The sequence below is a fragment of the Loxodonta africana genome, chromosome 27, assembly GCF_030014295.1.
Source record: "Loxodonta africana isolate mLoxAfr1 chromosome 27, mLoxAfr1.hap2, whole genome shotgun sequence".
In the NCBI taxonomy this organism is placed as follows: Eukaryota; Metazoa; Chordata; class Mammalia; order Proboscidea; family Elephantidae; genus Loxodonta; species Loxodonta africana.
Window position 1 is genome coordinate 35,576,967 of NC_087368.1, and position 23,899 is coordinate 35,600,865.

Consider the following 23,899-nt stretch of genomic DNA (forward strand, 5'->3'; position numbering starts at 1 on the left):
TAGTAGGCCCTTGTTTCAGCTACCTATTGCTGAGAAACAAACCATCCCAACGCCTGGTAGCTTAAAACAATAATGATTTATTAACACTCATGATTCTGTGGGTCAGAAATTTGGGCAGGTCTCAGCTGGTTTTTCTTCTGCTCCACGTGGACTCTGCTGGGGCCATTCACCCAGCCGCACTCAACTAGCACTCGGGCCGAGACACCCAAGAAGGCTTCACTCATGTGATTGCTGCCTTGGTGCTTCTCCATGTGGCCTCTCCACCTGGCTAGCTTGGGCTTTTTCACAGGGTGACAGTCTTCAGGGTAATTGAAGTCTTACATGGCCATTGGATTACACTGAAGAAAAGCAGCAGCTGCCAGGCCTGGAATGGGCTCACTGTCACTTCTGCCACACTATTCTGGTCAAAGTAACTCAGACAGGGATGGAAAACAAACTCCGCCTCTTGGTGAGTGGAGCAACACACACATACTGGGATGGGGAGGAACTGATAGTGGCCATCTTTGGCATCTCCCTTCCACAGCCTTCAGCTCTTTATTCAGCTATACATCTGTTCTCCCTGCATTTTCCTTCCCCTTTTCAAGGATTTGAACTGCCGACCCTCTGGTTAGCAGCCAATCTCTTAACCACTGTGCCACCAGGGCTCCAGGACAGAGTAAAGCCCACCTCAATTTTGGGGTCAGTGTTGTGATGTGAATGACTCTGGGCAGCTGCTTTGTCCTGTCCCCAGAGGTCAGAGGCCAGGTTGCCCCAGGCCACACTACAACACACGAAAGCTTCCTTGCCAGGCATTTCACCTTCTACAGAGAAACATTACAGACAGGTGAGAGGCTGAGGGGTGAGTTCTCTAAATGCCCAAGGGCAGGCATGCTATACACAGAGTACTGCACAGGAGCAGTGGGCCCCAAGGAAGAAGAAATGCTGGTAGAGGTCTTAGACCACTGAATTTCCCTCTCAGTCTCCCAAAAGGTGAAGCCCAGGCCCAGCTGGGTTATAGAAATGCCGCTTCCACTACGTGTGAGGCACATTTCTATCCCTGCTGGTTTCCCACGTCTCCATCTTGCTCCCACATCAGACTGTGAGTCCCCTGAGGGTCTGCATTTGGGCACTCAGTAGGCTTGAATGGACCTGACAAGCTCCAGGTTACTCGGCTCATGAGGGCAGGACAAGGATTCGATTCCAGCTCTCCTGCCTCCCAGGGAATGCCCCTGTTCATAGAAAGTCCCAGCATACAGCACTAACAACACTTCCGGGAGTCCAAAGCCCGCATGTTCAGGAGCATCGAAATTGGAGAGACTTTTCACGGGGCAGGCCCTCAAGAGATACCCCAAGCAACTGGGAGTCCCTGGGCTGACCTTTACATCTCTGTCCCTGGATTTCTCAGTTCCAGAAGACACAGCAAGCTTCCTGCCCTGGTCAGCATCACCACCAGGGATAGGAGGAACCTGCTCAAAGATTTATGCCTTTGTCTCTGAGCAAAGATGAGAAGCAAACCATTAGACAGCGGCAGGTAAGACAAAGGATTTAACTTTATAAAAATGTGATTAATACAGCAAGATTTGATAGGCTTTTTTTTTTCCCCCCTGACAAGTTTATAAAAAAACACCTGGAATAAAAATTAGAAACACAACCTAATAAAAATTAGAAGCATAAACATTTCAAGAAAACAGAGTCATTCTGAAATACATCGGTGAGAAAACCAGGAGCAGCCACAGCGGGAGGAAGGTGGTTCTGTTGTAAGGACCAAACAATTAAGGATCAAGGTGAGCCTGACCTTTGGCACCAAGCTGAGCTGCAGGTAGGGCCAAGGGGGGCAGAAACCATGAGGGAGGCATGAAGGCTTCCCACAGGGGACCGTACTGAGGGCTGCTGGCCTGGGGGTTCCGGAGAGGTAACCTCCTGTGAAAGGGTCCACTCCCTCCCTCCTCCTCCTCTCACAGGACCTACCAGCTAAGTGGCAATGATTCACAGCCAAACCCCGGTGGATTAGCATGGACGGCTGGCTTCCTCCCTGTCCACTGGTTCCTGACCTGTAGCTCTGCAGGTTTCTGCCCCACTGAGGTAAATTCAGCCGACAGAGGCTCATTACAATGTCAACCTAGGATGGCAAGCTTGCCAGGGAGGGCCGGGAAAGCTAGACGAACATGGCTGCACACACGACACTGTTTGCAATGTCTGCACCATCACCAAGGCAGAGTTAGGACCACCTGGGAGAGGCAGGCCAACAACCGCCAGGCCACATTCCCCAGCCTTTCCCTCTAGGGGAAGAGTACATAGCTGAGAATGATCACAAAAAATGGGGGGAAGGGAGGCAGGGGTATAAAAAGTTCCCACAAAGAAAGAAGGCTAACATATATAATGGAGGAACTAGGGTGCAAGTGGGTGCAGAGATGACCAGACTGTGGCCTGGGGTCAGACTGGCTGGTGACAGGGTCAGCACGGACCCTGGCCCACACAGCTCTCATAGTACTTGATATTGGCCTGAGGTCAGGGTGGCCGGTGGCAGGGACAGCATGGACCCTGGCCCACACAGCTCTCATAGTACTCGATGTTGGCTTGAGGTCAGGGTAGCTGGTGGCAGGGACAGTATGGACCCTGGCCCACACAGCTCTCATAGTATTTGATGTTGGCCTGGGGTCGGGCTGGCTGGTGGCAGGGACAACATGGACCCTGGCCCACACAGCTCTCATAGTATTTGATGTTGGCCTGAGGTCAGGGTAGCTGGTGGCAGGGACAGTATGGACCCTGGCCCACACAGCTCTCATAGTACTCGACGTTGGCCTGGAGTCAGAGGGGCTGATGGCAGGGCCGGCATTGACCCTGGCCCACACTGCTCTCACACTACTTGATCCTGCAGTACTGTGACAGGGGGAGAGGGAATCTGAGGGGGAATTTCCCAGCCCAGAGAGGCAGCAACTCTGAGAAAAGGGATGTTGTTGTTAGGAGCAGTCTAGCCGATTTTCAACTCATAGAGATCCCATATGACAGAGTAGAACTGCCCCCATTGGGTTTCCTAGGCTGTCGTCTTTACAGAAGCAGGTCACCAGGTCTTTCTCCCATGGAGCTGCTGGGTGGGTTCAAACTGCCAACCTTTCAGGTAGTAGCCAAGCACTTAACCACTGTGCCACCTGGGCTCTTCTGAGATGAGGGGCATGTGCCTTCAACACCACGTCTCCTGTTACAGACTCATGTCGTGATGGCAACGAGCCAAAGGACCTGGTGGTTTCAGGTGAGGAGTCCTAACGTTGCCTTCAACTCTAGTTCCTCTGACTTGAAGGCTTTTGGAAGGGGGTGGCTGATACTGCTAGACTTGAACTTGGAAAGCACTTACAAGGGTCCCTGCAGATGAAGGAGCAATTGCACCCTAAAAAAAAAAAAACCCAAACCCATTGCTGTTGAGTCCATTCCGACTCATTGCGACCCTATGGGACAGAGTAGAACTGCCCCATACATTTTCCAAGGAGCAGCTGGTGGATCTGAACTGCCACCCTTTTGGTTAGCAGCCGCAGCTCTTAAGCACTGTACCCCCAGGGTTTCACACCCTAAGCCACTATGAAAAAAGAAACAAAAGCAAAAAGCAAAGGCATTCTCAGACATCCCTACGTTTTTTTTTTTTTTGCTGCTTATTTACGTGCCTATTCCTTCTGCTCCAGCGCTCAGAATTCTAAGTCAGGATGGAATGTTCTGAAGATGTATGAGGCACCAGCTGTGTGGACGTTAGTGTTTTCTCTGCTTTCCGCATTTTCGTGCACGCCTTATAGGACGCAGCTCGACAAAGTCTTCCACTTCATTTTCATATTCATCCTCCTGAACGATACCTGTTAAACACACACACACACACACAAAAAGAGAAACCAAGTGCAGAAGGGTGTCTGTGTTTTCACCCTGCTATAAAGTATAACATCCTGGTAAAACCTAACGTCTCTGTAACCATTGCTTTAAATTAAAGATGCGAAGAAAGAGTTTTCTCGGAATATTGATATTGCTTCCCAGGGAAGACCTAAAGTAAACATCAGTCTCTGAAATTAAATTCTTTTACAGGCTGCTTTCTCTGGTCTTATTTTAACCCAAAAACCAAACCCATTGCCACCGAGTCAATTCCGACTCATAGCAACCCTATAGGACTGGGTAGAACTGCACCATAGGGTTTCCAAGGAGCAGCTGGTGGATTTGAACTGCTGACCTTTTAGTTAGCAGCTGAGCTCTTAACCCCTGTGTCACCAGGGCTCTGAGTCCCTTTAAATGAAAAGATATCAAACAAGACCTCAACTCACAAACAAAGTAGGTACACCAATTACCTTTCTTCTGAAACACTCACCAAACCATAGTCCCCAGCACGAGCTACAGTCTAAAGACTTTTTTTTTTTTAAATCCTGGCAGACACTTGTGTCAAGGCCCTTCACGTTTTCCCCCAGTTCTGAGGTCTGGTTCCAGCAGAATTCAGATTATGGGGACCCACAGAGGGCCACCTGAGGCCGGTTAAGAAACGTGGCCCAGCGAGCAATTCCACACTGAGGTGTGTACCCAAAGACTCAAAAGCAGGGACTCAGATACATGTGTACCAGTGTCCCCCGCAGCATTATGCACAACAGCCGAAAGCTGGAAACAACCCGAGTGTCCACCAACATATGTATGGATAAAGAAAATGTAATATACATGTGAGGGATGTTATTCAGCCATAAAGAGGGGCTCTAGAAGTTTAGAAGACATGTAAAATGCCAGTTTTCCTTGTCTAATACAGTCGGCTGCAGAAGACCTCTTTAAAGTGTTAAAAAGCAAACATGTCACTTTGAGGACCACGGTATTTTCAATCGCCTCATATGCATGTGAAAGCTGGGCAACGAACAAGGAAGACTGAAGAATTGATGCCTTTGAATTATGGGGTTGGTGAAGAATATCGAATCTACCATGGACTGCCAGAAGAACAAACAAATCTGTCTTGGCAGAAGTACAATCAGAACGCTCCTTAGAAGCAAGGATGGCAAGACTTCATCTCACATATTTTGGACATGTTATCAGGAGGGACCAGTCCCTGGAGAAGGACATCGTGCTTAGTAAAGCAGAGGGTCAGAAAAAAAGAGGAAGACCCTCAGTGAGATAGACTGACACAGCGGCTACACAATGGGCTAAAGCGTAATAAGGATTGTGAGGATGGCGAAGGACTGGGCAGTGTTTTGTTCTGTCGTACGCAGGATTGCTATGAATTGGAACCAATTTGACAGCATCTAACAACAACAACAACCATACAGTCCATCCTCTGTCTTCCCTCTCTAGCACTGAGGGTCCAGCTGTCCACCGACTGTAGTCTAACTAAAAAGAAATCAAAAGTGAGATAGGCCTCATGGTTCTAGAGTCAGGTCCATCATCTTCTGTATGTTGGCCCTTGCTATTTCTTCTAAAATCCTTGAGTGCCTTAGGCAGTGTCCCTTCCCACCTCACTGGGACCTCATCATACCTACTTTAGTCCTTTTCTGCCTACTGACACTCCCTTCGCTTACTCCTAACAGCCAGGATTCCAGGGACCATCTACCGGATCATCCAAGCCTATAGCTTCCAAATGCTCCCCTTGGTCTCCTGATACCACCATCCCTGCTTGCAATACTATGTTGTGGCCTCTTTATTTCCAAATTCCTATTCTCTGTGTCTCTCAGGAGTCCCTCCTCACCACACACCCTCAGTCACAAGAGGTTTTTTTTTTTTTTTTTGACATGATTTTTTTTTAATCATGCTTTAGATGACGGTTTACAGAGCAAATTAGTTCCTCAATAAACAATACACATTAAACAATATTGTTTTGTGACATTGGCTGCCAACCCCACAACATGTCAATACTCTCTCCCTCTTGACCATGGGTTCCTTATTACCAGCTTTCCTGTCCCCTCCTGCCAGCTTATCCTTGCCCTTGGGCTTGTGTACCCATTTAATCTCGTTTTGTTTTATGGGCCTTTTTTTTTTTAATTTTTGGCTGAAGGGTGAACCTCAGGAGTGACTTCAATACTAAGTCGAAAGAGTGTCCGGAGGCCATACTCTCGGGGTTTCTCCAGTCTGTCAAACCAGTAAGTCTGGTCTTTTTCTTCTTTTTCTTATTGTGCTTTAAGTGAAAGTTTACAAATCAAGTCAGTCTCTCATACAAAAATTTATATACACCTTGCTATATACTCCTGGAAACCCTGGTGGCGTAGCGGTTAAGTGCTACAGCTGCTAACCAAAGGGTCAGCAGTTTGAATCCGCCAGGCACTCCTTGGAAACTCTATCGGGCAGTTCTACTCTGTCCTATAGGGTCGCTATGAGTCGGAATTGACTCGACGGCACTGGGTTTGGTTTTGGGTTTATATACTCTTAGTTGCTCTCCCTCTAATGAGACAGCACACTCTTTCCCTCCACTCTCTATTTTCATGTCCATTCGGCCAGCTCCTGACCCCGTCTACCCTCCAGACAGGAGCTGCCCATATAGTCTCTTGCGTCTACTTGATCCAAGAAGCTTACTCTTCACCAGTATCATTTTCTATCCCATAGCCCAGTCCAATCCATGTCTGAAGAGTTGGCTTTGGGAATTGTTCCTGTCTTGGGCTAACAGAAGGTCTGGGGACCATGAACTCCAGGGTCCCTCTAGTCTCAGTCAGACCATTAAGTCTGCTCTTTTCATGAGAATTTGGGGTCTGCATCCCACTGCTCTCCTGCTCCCTCAGGGGGTTCTCTCTTGGTTTCTGGTCACAGATGTTTTAACCACTCACTTGCCAGGCTTGCCTTTCTACCCAGGCCTCTCCTGACCTCAACGTATTAACTGACTAACCCTTCCCTATTGGCCTCCACGTTTAGAAAAGAAATCTGACTCACTATGCACAAGCCTTTAACCGTCTGTAGGAGGATGTGTCCAACTTTCCCCAAAGATACAGGGGTATCCCCAGACCCAGAACTATGCTGGACACTTGATAAATATTTATTGATGTAAATGACTGAGTGTTGTACCCTATCAGACCAGCAGCAGAGTGGCTCTGAGGGGCATAGTTAGGATTCTGAAAAAGGAGGTGGAAAAAGCTAGGTTGATCAGATCTAGCTTTTATCAGGGAACATACAGCCAGAGGTCGATGCCAAGATTCCTGCAACGGACATGCACAGCCACCCAGGTAGAGGTCCACACAGGGCAGTATAGAGTATGGGTTTATATACCCAGGGCTTACATGCAAGGATACACACAGGGGGGCAAGGAAAAAAAAAAAAAAAAAACTTGTCTAACCTATGATGGGTGGGATTGTTTTTGAACTAGTTAATGGATTACAGTTGACATTACCAGGAAGTCAGGTGTTTGGTGTGCTTTCTTCCTGGCCCAGGTCACTTGCTCAGTAAAATAGTCTGGTTCTCTCCCAGAGTTGTTTATGGGCAGGATCCATCTTGCATTGTCCATGGCCCTCACACTGACAGACAACACACTGACCAAGGGATGGCTTTGTATTCAGTGTAACTAGCGACTGAAGGTCGTCCAGCAATAGCTCACAAGTAGCAAAAAGGGTTTTAGCAACTAAGAAGGGCCCAGCATAACTGCCCTCACAGTACAGATGGTTGCTGTACTATGCTGCTAACAACTTGACTCACTAAGGGTGATGCTCGGTGGTGGATTAATTACTTTTGTGCGTGGCCTTTTTAGCCATGGTCTTGTAAGTCCCACTCAGGTGATTGTGTGATAGGGTAATTGTGGCCTCCAAGGAGATTGGTCAGTTTTGCCTTAAAAGAGAGTCAATTCCAAAGGAGGAGGGCCCCGCCACCACCAAAGAGGGAGAGGCCTGCAGCAGAGACCAGCAGCAGGGACTGCGGGAGACGGCACAGTGGGCTTCCTGATCCATGGAGCGAGGAAGCTGAGTGTCTATGGGCAGAGACTCAGGGCCAGGTAGAAGTCTACACCTGACCTACGAATTGGGACTTGCCAACCTCCACAACCACATAAGCCATTTCCTTTATATGGTCCCTGAGTTCCGTGAGACGTTGGAGGGGATTAGGGAACCCAACTAGGGAGGGAGAGTACTGAGAGGAGAGGGAGCAGTTGATGTTAGAGATGATGGAGTGGGACAGCAGTTTGGAAAGGCTAGACATTTGGGACGTCTTTAACCTCCACCTCATAAGAACCAGCTTTATGCTAATCCTTATAAATTATTCATTTATGCTCCTAGACAGTGAGGGGCCACTACTGACATCACTGGGCAGCCCACTTCAGGTTCACCTGGGGGCCAGCAGTATCTAGAACTGGGAGACCCAAACCCTTACCCATTCCCAGAATAAGGAACTGCTTACCATCCTCCTTTAAGGAGAGCTCCGTTTTCCTCAGCCATTCCTGAGCATTCCTGACTGATGGGATCAGAATGTCGACCAGCCCAGTCATCACTTTCTGCCCTAAAAAAGCCAAACAACAAGGGCTCTGAGTAAAGAGGCCTCTTCTGGGACTGGAACACCAAGTACTAGAGCCAAAGCCCCCACCCTCCAAAAGCTGGTCTGTGTGTGCTTTTCTGGAGAACTACACGGTAAGGACCCAAAGCCGCCTTCTGCCACCAGAGGCAACAAGGAAGAGCAACCAAGCTACAGTTAAAATGCTAGCCTAACACCATTACCGTTAAGGGTACTTGAAGAGACCACCAACAGAAAGCCATCCAAGGAAGCATGTGTTAGAAGTGTCACTAAACCTTCAGCTGAAGAGGGTGTCTGAATTACAGAACGTTTTCAAACATGCTATTACACTAACTATATACATAACTTCCACTCAGTGTTGCGAAGAAGTGTTGCTAGAGAAGCTAGGGGAAATCTGATTCAGATACCACATAGGAACTGCTTATTACTAACAGCCCATACTGGGTATAGTTTAAGGACATTGTTTTTGTGTACCGTCAAGTTGATTCTGACTTATAGAGACCCTATAGGACAGAGTAGAAGTCTCCCATAGGATTGGCTAGGCTATAAGCGGTACAGTGGTTGAGAGCTATGGCAAGCTATGGCTGCTAACCACAAGGTTGGCAGTTCAAACCTACCAGCCACTCCTTGGAAACTCTACAGAGCAGCTCTACTCTGTCCTCTAGGGTCGCTATGAGTTGCAATTGACTCGACTGCAATGGATTTGGTTTTTGGTTTAGTGATTGTTAGGGGAGCTGATCCCTAGGTCTTTTCTCCAGTGGAGCCAACCTTTCAGTTACCGAACAATGACCCACCTAAAACCAAGAGTCCAGCTGCACATCAGTATATTCTAGTCAAGAGCTCAACATGTAGCAGGTGCTCAGACAATGCTCACTGAATGAATGAACCAAGAAAACCTTCACGGCATGCCACTAGCCACTGCCGTCGAGTCGATTCCGACTCCTAGCGACCCCATATGACAGAGTGGAACTGCCCCATAGGGTTTCCAAGGAGCGCCTGGCAAATTCGAACTGCTGAGCTCTTGGTTAGCAGCCGTAGCACTTAGCCACTGCGCCGCCGGGGTTTCCTTCCACAGCGTGGCGAGCGCAATTAACGCCACTGAAAGGCGCACTTAGAAATGGTTAAAGTGGCAAATTTCTTGTTGTGTCTATTTTAGCCCCATAAAATAAAAACCTCAAGACCTTAAACATTCTCCTTTCCTCACCAGCAGCGCCAGAGAAAGCCAGCACAGGCCAAGACCTTTCCTCACCAGCAGCACCAGAGAAAGCCAGCACAGGCCAAGACCTTTCCTCACCGACGGCGCCAGAGAAAGCCAGCACAGGCCAAGACCTTTCCTCACCAGTAGTGCCAGAGAAAGCCAGCACAGGCCAAGACCTTTCCTCACCAGCAGCGCCAGAGAAAGCCAGCACAGGCCAAGACCTTTCCTCACCAACGGCGCCAGAGAAAGCCAGCACAGGCCAAGACCTTTCCTCACCAAAGGCGCCAGAGAAAGCCAGCACAGGCCAAGACCTTTCCTCACCAAAGGCGCCAGAGAAAGCCAGCACAGGCCAAGACCTTTCCTCACCAGCGGCGCCAGAGAAAGCCAGCACAGGCCAAGACCTTTCCTCACCAGCGGCGCCAGAGAAAGCCAGCACAGGCCAAGACCTTTCCTCACCAGCGGCGCCAGAGAAAGCCAGCACAGGCCAAGACCTTTCCTCACCAGCGGCGCCAGAGAAAGCCAGCACAGGCCAAGACCTTTCCTCACCAGCGGCGCCAGAGAAAGCCAGCACAGGCCAAGACCTTTCCTCACCAGCGGCGCCAGAGAAAGCCAGCACAGGCCAAGACCTTTCCTCACCAGCGGCGCCAGAGAAAGCCAGCACAGGCCAAGACCTTTCCTCACCAGCGGCGCCAGAGAAAGCCAGCACAGGCCAAGACCTTTCCTCACCAGCGGCGCCAGAGAAAGCCAGCACAGGCCAAGACCTTTCCTCACCAGCGGCGCCACAGAAAGCCAGCACAGGCCAAGACCTTTCCTCACCAGCGGCGCCAGAGAAAGCCAGCACAGGCCAAGACCTTTCCTCACCAGCGGCGCCAGAGAAAGCCAGCACAGGCCAAGACCTTTCCTCACCAACGGCGCCAGAGAAAGCCAGCACAGGCCAAGACCTTTCCTCACCAAAGGCGCCAGAGAAAGCCAGCACAGGCCAAGACCTTTCCTCACCAGCGGCGCCAGAGAAAGCCAGCACAGGCCAAGACCTTTCCTCACCAAAGGCGCCAGAGAAAGCCAGCACAGGCCAAGACCTTTCCTCACCAGCAGCGCCACAGAAAGCCAGCACAGGCCAAGACCTTTCCTCACCAGCAGCGCCAGAGAAAGCCAGCACAGGCCAAGACCTTTCCTCACCAGCAGCGCCAGAGAAAGCCAGCACAGGCCAAGACCTTTCCTCACCAGCAGCGCCAGAGAAAGCCAGCACAGGCCAAGACCTTTCCTCACCAGCAGCGCCAGAGAAAGCCAGCACAGGCCAAGACCTTTCCTCACCAACGGCGCCAGAGAAAGCCAGCACAGGCCAAGACCTTTCCTCACCAGCAGCGCCAGAGAAAGCCAGCACAGGCCAAGACCTTTCCTCACCAGCGGCGCCAGAGAAAGCCAGCACAGGCCAAGACCTTTCCTCACCAGCAGCGCCACAGAAAGCCAGCACAGGCCAAGACCTTTCCTCACCAGCAGCACCAGAGAAAGCCAGCACAGGCCAAGACCTTTCCTCACCAGCGGCGCCAGAGAAAGCCAGCACAGGCCAAGACCTTTCCTCACCAGCGGCGCCAGAGAAAGCCAGCACAGGCCAAGACCTTTCCTCACCAGCGGCGCCAGAGAAAGCCAGCACAGGCCAAGACCTTTCCTCACCAGCGGCGCCAGAGAAAGCCAGCACAGGCCAAGACCTTTCCTCACCAGCGGCGCCAGAGAAAGCCAGCACAGGCCAAGACCTTTCCTCACCAGCGGCGCCAGAGAAAGCCAGCACAGGCCAAGACCTTTCCTCACCAGCGGCGCCAGAGAAAGCCAGCACAGGCCAAGACCTTTCCTCACCAGCGGCGCCAGAGAAAGCCAGCACAGGCCAAGACCTTTCCTCACCAGCGGCGCCAGAGAAAGCCAGCACAGGCCAAGACCTTTCCTCACCAGCGGCGCCAGAGAAAGCCAGCACAGGCCAAGACCTTTCCTCACCAGCGGCGCCAGAGAAAGCCAGCACAGGCCAAGACAAATTCTTAACTGGGGGGAGGAGCGGTCCAAACAGCGAGGTTCTGCTGTAATTTGAGAACATACATTCCTTCCGTGTATTTCTGCTAAGGCCAAGACTGCATCCTCCCGTGGTCAGACATCACCCCTAAGTGGTGACCCAGGCTCCACTCGTGCTCTGGAACCCCAAACTTCTGAACACTTTCTAACTGCATTTGGGCCCATTTCCAGGGCCCCTTACCATCATCCCAGGCCTTCTGCCTGTAGAGCTCCTCCACCATATCCAGAACCTTCTTGATGTTCTCCTGGACCTTCCCCTGCAGCATATGGCTGTGCTCTTTCGAGCCCAGGTGGCTGTGGATCCACAGGCTCTGCTCCATGTCCTGCACCACCAGCTTGCCTTTCTCAATGGCCGGGTCCACCTTCTCACGGAAAAACTCAGCATATTCCTGGTAGGCCACTTGCTGCCTCTGGTGGCTTTCTAGGCCAAGATGCTGCTCGTAAGACTCGCTGTTCCTCTCCAGCCCCTCTTTCCCTTTCAGTTCAGCCCTGGAAAGGGCCGTAGCCTCTGAAGTCACCTCTTCAAATGCTTCACTGGGGTTGAAGTAGTTCTCAGGACCCTGGATGAACTTCACTCCACACAGGTCGCACTGGGTCCTGTCGACGTCGGCCTTTTTGAAGTTCCCAGCGCCAGGCTCCCTGGTCTCCTCCTTGCTGTGCTCTGCCTGGGCACTCACCCTTCTCCTCCAGCTGATGCACAGAGACACCACCAGGCACACTCTTCTCAGCTTGCGCTGGATGGAAGCCTTCCACTGGTTCTGGGAAAGGATGGCGGCGAACAGGTTGTCTTGGTCTTCTAACACCAGCTCATCCGTCTCTTCCTGATCAAACTCACGCGCTGGTTCAGCAAAACCATTCACATGGTCCACACAGGCCAAGCGGTTTAGTTTGACCTCCTCGTGATAAAGGCCGCGGATCACGGGGCCTTTGGCGTGCACACTGTCCCACCGCCAGTGGCAGTCCATCAGGTACTCTTCATCCCGGTCAAAGAGCAAGTCCTGCAGGGCCTCAGCCATGGACTTCACGTCGACCGCCACCAACAACCGTCTCACCACTCTGAGAAGCCTCTCAGGAACCTGGCCCGGGAAGTTCACGGTCATCTGCTGCAGCTGACTCTCGATCTCCTGGAAGTGGCGGCACAGAAGAGGCCTGCAGGTCTGCAGCAGAATGCCCTCAGTGTTCACCAGCATCACCAAGCACAGAACCAGCGTCCGCTCTGCCTCACCGGAGACCACATAGTCTATTTCACCAAAGGCATCAAGCAGGACGTTGAAGTTCTCGTTCTCCTCGCCGCACAGCACCTTGACAAGGTAGGAGAGGTGGAAGCGGAAATTCTGAATGGCTCTGGTCGTGTCCTTGGGTTTGTATTCCTGAATGATGGAGAAGACGTCCCGGGGCTCCTTGCCCTTCTTGCTGCACAGGAACTCCCAGTAGTGCAAGAGCGAGATGTAGCTCCTGGGAAGGCAGAGGACAGCATTCTTCCAGAGGCGGGCCAGCACTGCCCCACAGTGGACAAACTGGGTCTCCAGCAGGGCCACCGTGTTTCCAATGCCGGGAATGAGGGGTTCTTTGCACCTCTTAACAAGGACATTCATGAAACGGAAGAAGAGCCTCTTGTAGTTTTCAGGGTTCCTGTGCACGTACAACTGATCGACGCAATTCTCCAGCAGCCGGATAAAGCACACGTGGGTCTTCTCTGCGCTGTCGTCACCCTTGTTGGTCACCAGCATGCCAAACTTCCCTTCTATTCCTTTCATTCTGCTGCCCCTGCCCCTGCCCCTGCCCCTCTCCTCTTTTTCCGACTCCAGGGCCTTGAGTTCCCTGTGGTAGTTGTCCTCCTCCCGGCGGAGCAGCTTTTCAAACTCTTCCGGGTAGTTGGAGGAGATGAAGAAAGCCTGCATGGCACCCAGCCACAGGTCTGTGGATGCCCGTCGGTTCTCGGCGCTTTCCTTTTCAAACAGAAAGTGGATGCACTCTTTCAAAGCGGACCTGTAGGATCGGAATGATTTGTAACTGGGTTTGAAGATTTCTTTGCACGCCATGGGATTTTCTGATAACACTCTCTGATGGAAATGCTTGGGGAAGGTGACATTCAGGAAGGATTTGCAAAGGCCGTACACATCTGTGGATTCTGTAGACAAAATGTAATCAATTTCTCCAAGTTCTTTAGCTAAGGTTTTGGGGAATACTTTCTTGGCTTCCAAAAGCAATCCGTTGATTGCCACCAGGTGTATTTTTGACTGAACCAAACACCTGGCCTCACAGCGCCGCAAGGGCCTGTGGAAGTCTTCACAGTTTTTGTCCTCACACGTTAAGCCTACAATAAACTTCGTACAGACCCCCGGGTAGGTCTTCCCAAGCAGGCTCTGTGTGATCTGACACAGCCTGCTCAAAAGGTGTTTGTTTAATGCTAATTTCACTCGGTCAGTCGTTATCAAGAAGTGGTCTTCTGTTTTCTTCTCTCTCAAGTTTGAATCCAGGTCAAAAATGTTTAATATGGGTCCAAGGTTGTTCTGAGTTATCTGGCAATATTTGGCATCCACCTCAGAAATCCCAAAAAACTCAAAGCAAGATTTGACCATTTCCTTCTCAGCATTGTTGGTCACCCTTTTGAGAGCCCTCACCAGATTGAGGAGGACTTCCAAGCCCCCTGGGGCCAGGGCCAGGACTTTCTCAGGCTCAGCCTCACAGTGGCTGGCCGCCTTGTAGAGTGCTTCTACCATGCCGGCCGAGTGGTTGAGCTCGTCAAACTGGAGGAAGGCAGCTTTGAGCTTCTGAAAGTCTCTCAGGATTACTCCCTGCAGGAACTGGGCCTCAGCAATGCCAGACAACTGGTTGGTTTGACTACAGAGATCAAGGGCTTCTTGCAGAATGGCCTTGGTGTTTTCTACGTCAGAATCCCTGGCCACGTTGAGGCGCGCTGCCCCCAGCAGGCATGAGGCCTGGAAGTCTTTGTTGGCAGTGAGCCTGGCAGCTTCTAGGAGGCAGCCATGTTGCTTCATCAGCAGGGCAGCGTCCTCTCTCCGGCCTTCCCTGTTCAGCAGGTCTGCAGCTTCTGCGAGCCGTTTCCGAGACTTCAGGAATACCAGCTGGTCTTCTATGTCCAGCTTTGAGAGGACAGTCATCATTTCCTTGATCTTATTGGCACTCAGGTGTTTTGCTGCAGCTTCCAAGTAAAACTGACTGGCGGAACAGGACAGCTTGGAATGGGGAAGGGTCTTGGCCTTCAGCATCTCTTTGTACCTGCAAAGACAGAGTGTGGAAATGTCAACTTACTGTCACCCCACCAACAGAAATTTTCCTCCAAAATACAGAGCAGAAAAACTTAAAGTCCCTACATGTCAATATAAATTATAGAATAGGGACCTACACTGATCAAGCACTTTTATGTTTCATTTTATACTTAAAAAAAAAAAAAAAAACCTTTATTTTTCAAAGGGGCCAGTCATCAGTGTGTTTAATTAACAAAATATAACGGAGTTGCAACTCAAGTAAGTGGGAGTTTGAAAATCAATCAGTAGAGCAAAAATTACGTGTAGTCAAATTGCCCTTGAAAAAATATTCCTTAAACTCCCATAAAACCAACAACATAAACCCATTGCCATTGCATAGGTTCTGACCCGCGGGTTGTGCAACATCTGACTCTGCTCGTGTGCCCAGGAGGACTACACTCCACTGGGCTTTCAAGGCTGCGACTTCAATGCAACTTCGCTTAGGCCCGTTACCAAATGAATTCTACAGTCAGTATATACAGCACTTAAAAGGCATCAAAGAAATCTCATGTGAGGCTCCAGTTAATACTGAGACGACACTTGGAGCTCAAACCAACACGTCACCGAAGCTTCTCTCATTTGGTTTTGTCACCTGAACTCACAAGGTAATTAGTCTGTTCATTACGCACACCACCACAGAATCATACCCATTGTGTGTATCACTCACAATAGCTTATGCATATTTATGGGTTACCCAATTAATCTGATACCCAATAAATGCTGCTCGCTTATTATAAATTGTATATTATAAAGCTGGCACTCATTGTGTATACCATGTCTGTAATGGCACCAAACCAAACCCGTTGCTGTTGAGTTGATTCTCACTCATAGCGACCCTGTAGGACAGAGTAGAACTGCCCCATAGGGTTTCCAAGGAGCAGCTGGTGGATTTGAACTGCTGACCTTTTGGTTAGGAGCCCAGCACGTAACCACTGCACCACCAGGGCTCCATAATGGCACCAAGGACCTTGATAAAGGAATATGCTCAGTTACCCACTGCAGTACTGGACACCTACTTTTCCACATTTATCTGGGTGCTGGTTACACAAATGCGTTCACTTTGTGAAATTTATGCATACTTTTCTAAACGTGTGTTATACTTCCACAAAAGTTAACTTAAAGATTCAGAGTTTCAACATCTGGGTCAATTATGTTCATTCTGTCAATGTGCATAATTTGGTAGAAAGCAAAGGGAATGGAGAACCAATCCATGGCCCACTCTTCCAGGACCAGAGAGCTGACTCAAACCCCGGCTGAGCAGAAATGCAGGACAGCAGGAGCTCTCACATTCTGGCTCTCTCATGCCACCAGGAGGAGCTCATCCAGGATAGGGAACACATGTGGTTTCTAGAGTCCTTGTCAACTATTAACTCCACTCATCTTCCATTTCACGATCGGAACGTCCAGGGGCCTTCCCAATGCCTGCCACACATCCACTGGGTCGTGTATGAAATGTGTGCGTCCTACCACTGAGGGTATATGCAGATCCATATCATACTTGTAGGTAGAAGTGCATAGCTGGGGACCTGCCAGGAGAAGATGAAAAAGCAAAATCCTGACTGCCCACTAGTGCACTTACCTTTATCCATCCACACAACAGCAAAATGCCAACTGAGCAAGTATCGGCAAGAGGACAGAACTGTCATCAGGCACAAAACATCAGGACTATTGTGTATGTTATTTACACACTCCTAACACACCAGTCATCTTTTTCAGTCCCCTCTCCACATGATACTGTGTCAAAGTTTATTGCTGTTGTTGTTAGGTGCCATTGAGTCAGCTCTGACTCACAGCGACCCCACGTACAACAGGACAAAACACCACCCAGTCCTGCGCCATCCTTATAATCGTTATGTTTGAGACTTTTGTTGCAGCCGCTATGTCCATCCATCTCTTTGAGGGTCTTCCTCTTTCTCGCTGACCCTCCACCTTACCAAGCATGATGTCCTTCTCCAGGGACTGATTCCTCCTGATAACATGCCCAAAGTACAAGAGACAAAGTCTTGCCATTTTTGCTTCTGAGGAGCATCCTGGCTGTACTGCTTCCAGGACAGACTTATTCTTTCTTCTGGCAGTCCATGGTATATTCAGTATTCTTCACCAACACCATAATTCGAAGGCATCAATTCTTCTTCGGTTTTCCTTATTTATTGTCTAGCTTTTACATGCATACGAGGAGATTGAAAATACCATGGCTTGGGTCAGGCACACCTTAGTCCTCAAGGTAACGTCTTTGCTTCTTAACACTTTATAAGTTTATAAAGGAAGTGAAAACACAGAGTCCTGCTCTCGAGGAGCTCTTGGCCCAGCATGGAGACCACTACTCAAGCGGAAGGAGGAGACATGGTCACCCACCTCAGGAGCAGCACAGTAACACTACCCAGGGCAAGGTGGCCCCATAAGAGATAGTAGGAGGACCCAGGATGGAGAGAATAAAACCACCTACTTTTCCACTGCGATTGCAGCTTCTTCAAAAAGCTCCTCTTGGCAGTACATTTGGAGTGCTAGATCAAATTCTTGAATCTGTTCAAAGCATCTAAAAGCATCTTTGTAGCACTGGCTTCGCTTATAGAAATAGGCAGCATCTTTTATCTAGGACAGAGTAAAATTTTCCTGTTAGAACATTCAAAACATAACTTTTTATCTTAAAAAAAACCCAACACCATGACTAATAAAAAAATAATAATAATAATAAAGACGATGTTATTCGTTAGAATCCAGTAAAAAACACTAAAACATAGATAACATTAAAAAAACAAACTAATTCTCTATATGGAAAAAAATCAAGTTAAATCCCAACCTCACACCATACACAAAAGTAAGCTCCAAACGGATTAAATATCTAAATATAAAAGTCAATGGGGAAAATGCAGAATATCACTGTAACCTTGAGGTAAGGGAAGTCTTCAGTGAAACCCAAAACACACAAACTTTAGGGATGAATGTGATGACATCAAAGTTGTTTAACAAAGGACACACAAAATAAAATAAACAGAAGACAAACATTAACATCTAGACCAGCACTATCCAATAGAACTTCCTGTGAAGGTGAAAACGTTCTATACCTGCACTGCCCAATATGGTGGCCACTAGCCACATGTGAATACTGAGCCCTTGAAACGTGGCTAGTGTAACCAAGGAACCGAATTTTTCATTTTATTTAATTTGGGTTCCGATTCAAATTTAAATAGCCACACATGGTTAGTGGCTACCGTACTGGGCTGGGAAGATCTAGAACATAAGATGGAGTCCTACAACCACAAAAGACATTCCTGGAAACCACAAAAAACTAGTCAAAGGATAGAAACTGGCAGTTCACAGTAGGGGAAACGTGAATGACTAACAACCTTACTAATAACGAGAGGAATGTTAACGAAAACCACAGAGAAGTACGTCCATCACATTTGCAACAATTAGAAAATCAGAACCCACTACACTTAGTCGAGGACATGAGGAAAACAGAACCCTCTGGCACAAAGGCAAGGCCCTTCTGGAAAGCAAAGTGGTTGCTGTCGTTGTTGGCCGCCACCGAGTCCATTCTGCCTCACCGTGACCCCGTATAGTACAGAGCAGAACTGCTCCATAGGGTTTTCTTGGCTGTAATCTCCACGGAATCACACTGCCAGACCTTTCTTCTGTGGTCCTGCTGGGTGGGTTCCAACAGCCGACCTTTAGGTTAGCAGTCGGCGCAAACTGTTCCCACTACCCAGAACTTAATGAAATTAAGTCAGTGCAGCTCCAGGCTTGCAAGCCCACTCCTAGGTATGCACCTTGCAGGAGGCTTCACACAGGACTGGTAGGATGTGTGTTCTGCCACAATGCTGTGTGTGGCAGCTGGGAACTAGCAGCACCCCAATGATCATTACTAGGGGAATGGGTAAGTCAAAGGGCCCTGCTGGTGCAGTGGTTAAGTGTTTGGCTGCTAAACAAAACGTTGGCAGTTCAAATCCACCAGCCTCTCCTTGGAAACCCTGTGGGGCAGTTCTACTCTGTTCTACAGGGTCACTATGAGTCAGAATCGACTCGATGACAACGGGTTTTTGGATAAGTCAAGTTCAGCCAATGTCCACTCTAGAATATTATCGGCAGTCAGAAATGTTAACACTACAGCAGGGAATGGACAAAGTACAAAAACAGAAGATGCCGTTTCGATAAGCTGAAAACATACACGTGTAGGCCATACCCCTAGTTACTCTTCAATCATGTGTGTATATGAGATTGACATTAAATGCATTACAATGGCTGCCAATGAGAAGAGAATGGAAACTCGCTAGGGAGGGGAAGAAGATGAATAAAATGAAATGCATTTATGCTGGATGAAATAAGTCAGACTCCAAAGGACGAACACTCTATGATCCTACTTGTAAGAAATATCTAGAATAGGTGACTATATAGAGACCAAAGTTTATTAGTGACTAGTGGATGGGAGGGAGGGAGGGAAGGAGAACAGAGGACTCAATGCTTCGGGGGCACGGAGCTTCTGTTAAGGGTGACAGGAAATTTGGGGACAGATAAGAGTGAAGGCTGACACGACAACTAAGAGCCCAAGGGACAGAAAGGGCCACATGACCCAGAGACCTACATCATTCTGAGACCAGAAGAACTAGTTGGTGCCCGGCCACAATCGATGACTGCCCTGACAGGGAGCACAACAGAGAACCCCTGAGGGAGCAGGAGATCAGTGGGATGCAGACCCCAAATTCTCACAAAAAGACCACAGCTAATGGTCTGACTGAGACTGGAGGAATCCCGGCGGCCATGGTCCCCAAACCTTCTGTTGGCCCAGGACAGGAACCATCCCTGAAGACAACTCATCAGACATGAAAGGGACTGGTCAGTGGGTGGGAGAGAGATGCTGATGAAGAGTGAGCTAATTATATCAGGTGGACACTTGAGACTGTGTTGGCATCTCCTGTCTGGAGGGGGGATGGGAGGATAGAGAAAGTTGGAAGCTGGCAAAATTGTCACGAAAGGAGAGACTGGAAGGGCTGACTCATTAGGGGGAGAGCAAGTGGGAATACAGAGTAAGATGCATATAAACTTATATGTGACAGTCTGACTTGATTTGTAAACGTTCACTTGAAGCTCAATAAAAGTTAATAAAAAAAAAAAAAGAGTGAAGGCTGAACAGCATGATGAACATAAGCTAATGTCACTGAGCTGGACGTGTGAAATAACATTCAAATAGCAAATGTTCTACAACAATTTTAAAAAGGGGAGAGGTGTTGCCATAAAGAGAAGTATATCAGGCAAGGAATTTTTCAAAAAATGCAATGAGTGGACCTTGCAGACCAAACCAAAAAAAAAAAAGAAACCTGTTGCCGTCGAGTCGATTCTGGCTCATAGCGACACTATGGCACAGAGTAGAACTGCCCCATAGGGTTTCTGAGGAAAGGCTGGTGGATTTGAACTGCCGACCTTTTGGTTAGTGTTTCCATGACTAGAAGAATATATTGATTCCTCTTCCTCTCACACGTCCCATCCAGCCCATCAGCTAACCCCGTCCGCTTAGCTTTCTGGGTTACATTTCCCAGATACGACCCCTTCCCACCACCATCATGCCAGTCCACGCTCTAGCATCTCAGCCTCAGACCCTCCCAAGTGGCCTTTCTGCTTCTGCTCTTGCTATCCTACAGACCTTTCCAGAGAGCATCCAAATAATTAGCTTCACATCACACCTCCGATCAGAACCTTCCACTGGCCCACCATCACACCTGCACCACATCTGTGCTTACCACAGGCCCTGGGATCTGTTCCTACGTGATCCATTCCTGCCAACCTCTCTGTTCTCATTTTACCGTTTCTCTCCACCTCACTCCGCGCTAGCCCAACGAGCTTCCTGACTGTTCTTCAGTCTTGCTAACATGCTCCCACACTGGGGTCTTTGCACTAATGGTGCTTAGGCCACGGTGTCCTCCAGCAGCTGTTCTCATGGTCTCTGCTCAAAGTCAGTGCTAATGCTCTGTCTAAAATAGCAACATCTAACATCTTCTCTCCCCTCATCGTGCTTCCTTCTTCTTCTCAGCCCTCACCACCCACTGATACATTTAAAAAAAAAAAAAAAAAGAGGCTAAATGGGCACAGCCTAGGGGCAAGGACAAGAAGGCAGGAGGGGCAGAGAAGCTGCTAACGGGGAGCCCAAGTCAAGAAGGAGAGGGTGCTGACATGTTGTGGGGTTGGCAACTCATGTCACAAAATAACATCTGTATTAATTGTCTAATGAGAAACTAATTTGCTCTGTAAACATTCATCTAAAGCACAATTAAAAAAAAAAAAGTTGCCATTAAGTCTTTAGTGTTTTCATGGTGGCGACATTTTGGCAGCAGATGGCCAGGCCTTTCTTCTGAGGCACCTCCGGCTGGGTTTAAACCACCAACCTTTTAGTTAGTAGCCAACCGCTTAACCATCTGCACCATCTAGGGACTCCGACATATACTGTTTGCTTATCTATCGTCTCTCTCCTGCACCATAAATGAAAACTCTGCCTAGGCAGAGCCCCGTGCTTTGTTGACTTCTGGCGGTCATCACACACAGTGTCTGGCACACAGTAGGAGTGCTACGTGTGTGTGCTGAGTGAGTTAATTAATTCTGCTTGTTGCACCTGAGGTCTAAAAATAAAACAGTCAGAATGAAACAAAATACATGTGTCAAGCCCTCTAATAAATCTTGTTGTTGTGTGCCGTCAAGTTGATTCCAACTCATAGCGACCCCATATGACAGAGCAGAACCACCCCATAGGGTTTCCTAGGCAGTAATCTTTACGGGAGCAGATCGCCAGGTCTGTTCTCCCTTGGAGTGGCTGGTGGATTCAACTGCCAACCTTTTGGATAGCAGCCAAGCACTATTAACCATTGCGCCACCAGGGCTCCTGTAACAAATCTTAGCTGGGTAATTTTAAATGGCACAAGCTACAAAAAGTGCTAAAATATAAACAAGATTCAGGTTCTTCTACATCCAGAGGGCTCGTGGGCCAGGGTGCTCAGCCACATCAGTAAAACACCTAGCCATCCAGTCTGTTTTCCTCTCCTGGAGAATGCTGATCACTCTGTGCTGAATGAGGACCGACTGGAAGCAGAGAAGAGAGACTGGCCCTGAGTGGCAGTTCCTCAGCTCTAATCTGCTTGGCTCTGTGAGGAGTCCCCCACCTGCCATCCAGAGCAAGGGCCTTGAGAGGTTTCCAGGGAAACCAATGCTGCTCTCAGGAGACAGGGAGGAACAGGCGAGACACAGGAATCCCTGGAAGGGAAGCCGACATTCCCACAGCATCCCTCACAAACTCCTTCCCGGGGGCAGCACACATTTGGGGGCTGGGAGCAGGAAGGCAATTTAGCCTGAGGATTCTGATGAAGGCTGCTGCCAGGCTGATCAGTTTGAATCATGATGGTCAGTTTCAGTGGGATGGCCACAAGACACTTGATGCTGGCTGAGGGCTGAGTATCATCCCAGGAAGGGGCCTGAGAAAAGAAAGGGACTGGACTGCTCCCTAGATGGGGCTTAGGGCTGCTGGAATGTACTGGTGAGAGAAGGCAGAAGAAGCTGCCACCAATGGCCATGGTCGCAGAAATGGAGGGAAGGAGGGAAGGCTGTGCCTCCAGGAACAGGGTGGCCTCACATTGAGAGGGTACTGCAGTCCTGGAGAAGGCGGGTGGGCTATACTTACGATCTCCTATCCCCTTCAGACGCAGAGCTTGGCAGGCTGGGACAGGGTGGGTAGATATGGAAGGGGTCTCTGGCTCAGTCATGGTAGCCATTGCTGGGCAAAATGGGGTTATCAGGCTCAGGTCTAGCCCCTACGGTTGTCACTGGTTGGGGTCCAAGGTGGTGGCATTGGAGAGGGAAGGCAGGGGCTGAGGGACTTGGAGAGGTTGAAAACACTTCTAGCTCCTGTAACCTTAGGAGTCAAACTTTCAGCTATGGAAATGCCTTCTCTACTACTCCCCCCCACCCCCTTCCATCTCCATCTCCCACATCCTAACAGCCTACATCCCATAATAAACATGAGACAGGGCAGGCAGCATCTAGAGGGCCTTATCTCCTTCTTGGACGCTAACTTGAGACAACACTGCAAGCTTCCCAAGGGGTCCCATCCCCACCCTGCCCAATGCCCAGGGTGCTCTGAGGATCCCAGGAGTTACCACATTTCATGTACAGACACAGAAACTCACTTTCCTACCAGAGATTCCTAAAGTCTAGGGCAAGGGGAAAGCTGCAGCCCACTGTCAGGGACTCTAGAACACAGCTTCTCAGACTATCTGTGGAGGAGGTCCAGATTGTTCTACATTTCCAACCTATCAGGATAAAAAAAAAAAACCCAAACCGATTGCCACTGAGTCAATTCCAACTCATAGTGACCCTATAGCACAGAGTAGAACCGCCCCATATGGTTTCCGAGGAGTGCCTGGTGGATTCGAACTGCTGACCCTTTGGTTAGCAGCCTAGCTCTTAACCACTGCGCCACCAGGGTTTCGCCATCAGGAATGATTCGCTAAAAATGAATCATTAAGAAACTGACCACCTCTTGGTTGCTACAGCAATGCCAAACTGCTGTAAACATTTCCGACTGCTCGCCTTCATTTTCTGTGTTGGTCTTGTTGCAGAAAAATGCAAACGGCCTATGGCCGACTGTCAGCTTGTGGGCCGCATGGTAAGGAGCTGTGCTCTAGGCTACTGGCTCCGTCCAGGAAAATCCTTGCAATGATGGACATGTTTTATAAGATCGAGCACTTCAAATGTGGCAGGTGAAACTGAGGAACTAAATTTTTAACTTTATTAAATTTTAGCAAATTAAAATTTTAAAAGAAATAGCCTCAAGGCTAGTGGCTGCTGGACAAGACGGTGCAGGTCTAGAGCATAGAAAAGCCACTATGTAAACACCAGGCCACTCTACCAGGCAGACTACAGGCTGTGAACGTAGAGAAGGGGAGACAGGAATATTCTAAAACACAGCTGCCCTTTGATTGTGACATTCAGCCTC

General features: G+C 49.1%; 1 protein-coding gene across 7 annotated transcripts in view; it reads right to left on the reverse strand.

Moving 5' to 3' along the window:
• Positions 1–1,511: 1,511 nt before the first annotated feature.
• The window catches only part of TRANK1 (tetratricopeptide repeat and ankyrin repeat containing 1), an 84,762-nt gene continuing 62,374 nt past the window's right edge, over positions 1,512–23,899 (reverse strand). For 6 of the 7 annotated variants that reach the window (XM_023554849.2, XM_023554850.2, XM_023554847.2 and 3 more), the window contains 4 exons: positions 17,372–17,517; positions 11,835–14,896; positions 8,287–8,385; positions 1,512–3,818 (listed from right to left, as the gene is read on the reverse strand). In XM_023554849.2, the coding sequence (XP_023410617.2) occupies positions 3,718–3,818; positions 8,287–8,385; positions 11,835–14,896; positions 17,372–17,517 (3,408 nt within the window). In that variant the 3' untranslated portion in view covers positions 1,512–3,717. The remainder of the gene's footprint in view (positions 3,819–8,286; positions 8,386–11,834; positions 14,897–17,371; positions 17,518–23,899) is intronic. The other variant, XR_002787152.2, reaches the window with a different exon arrangement.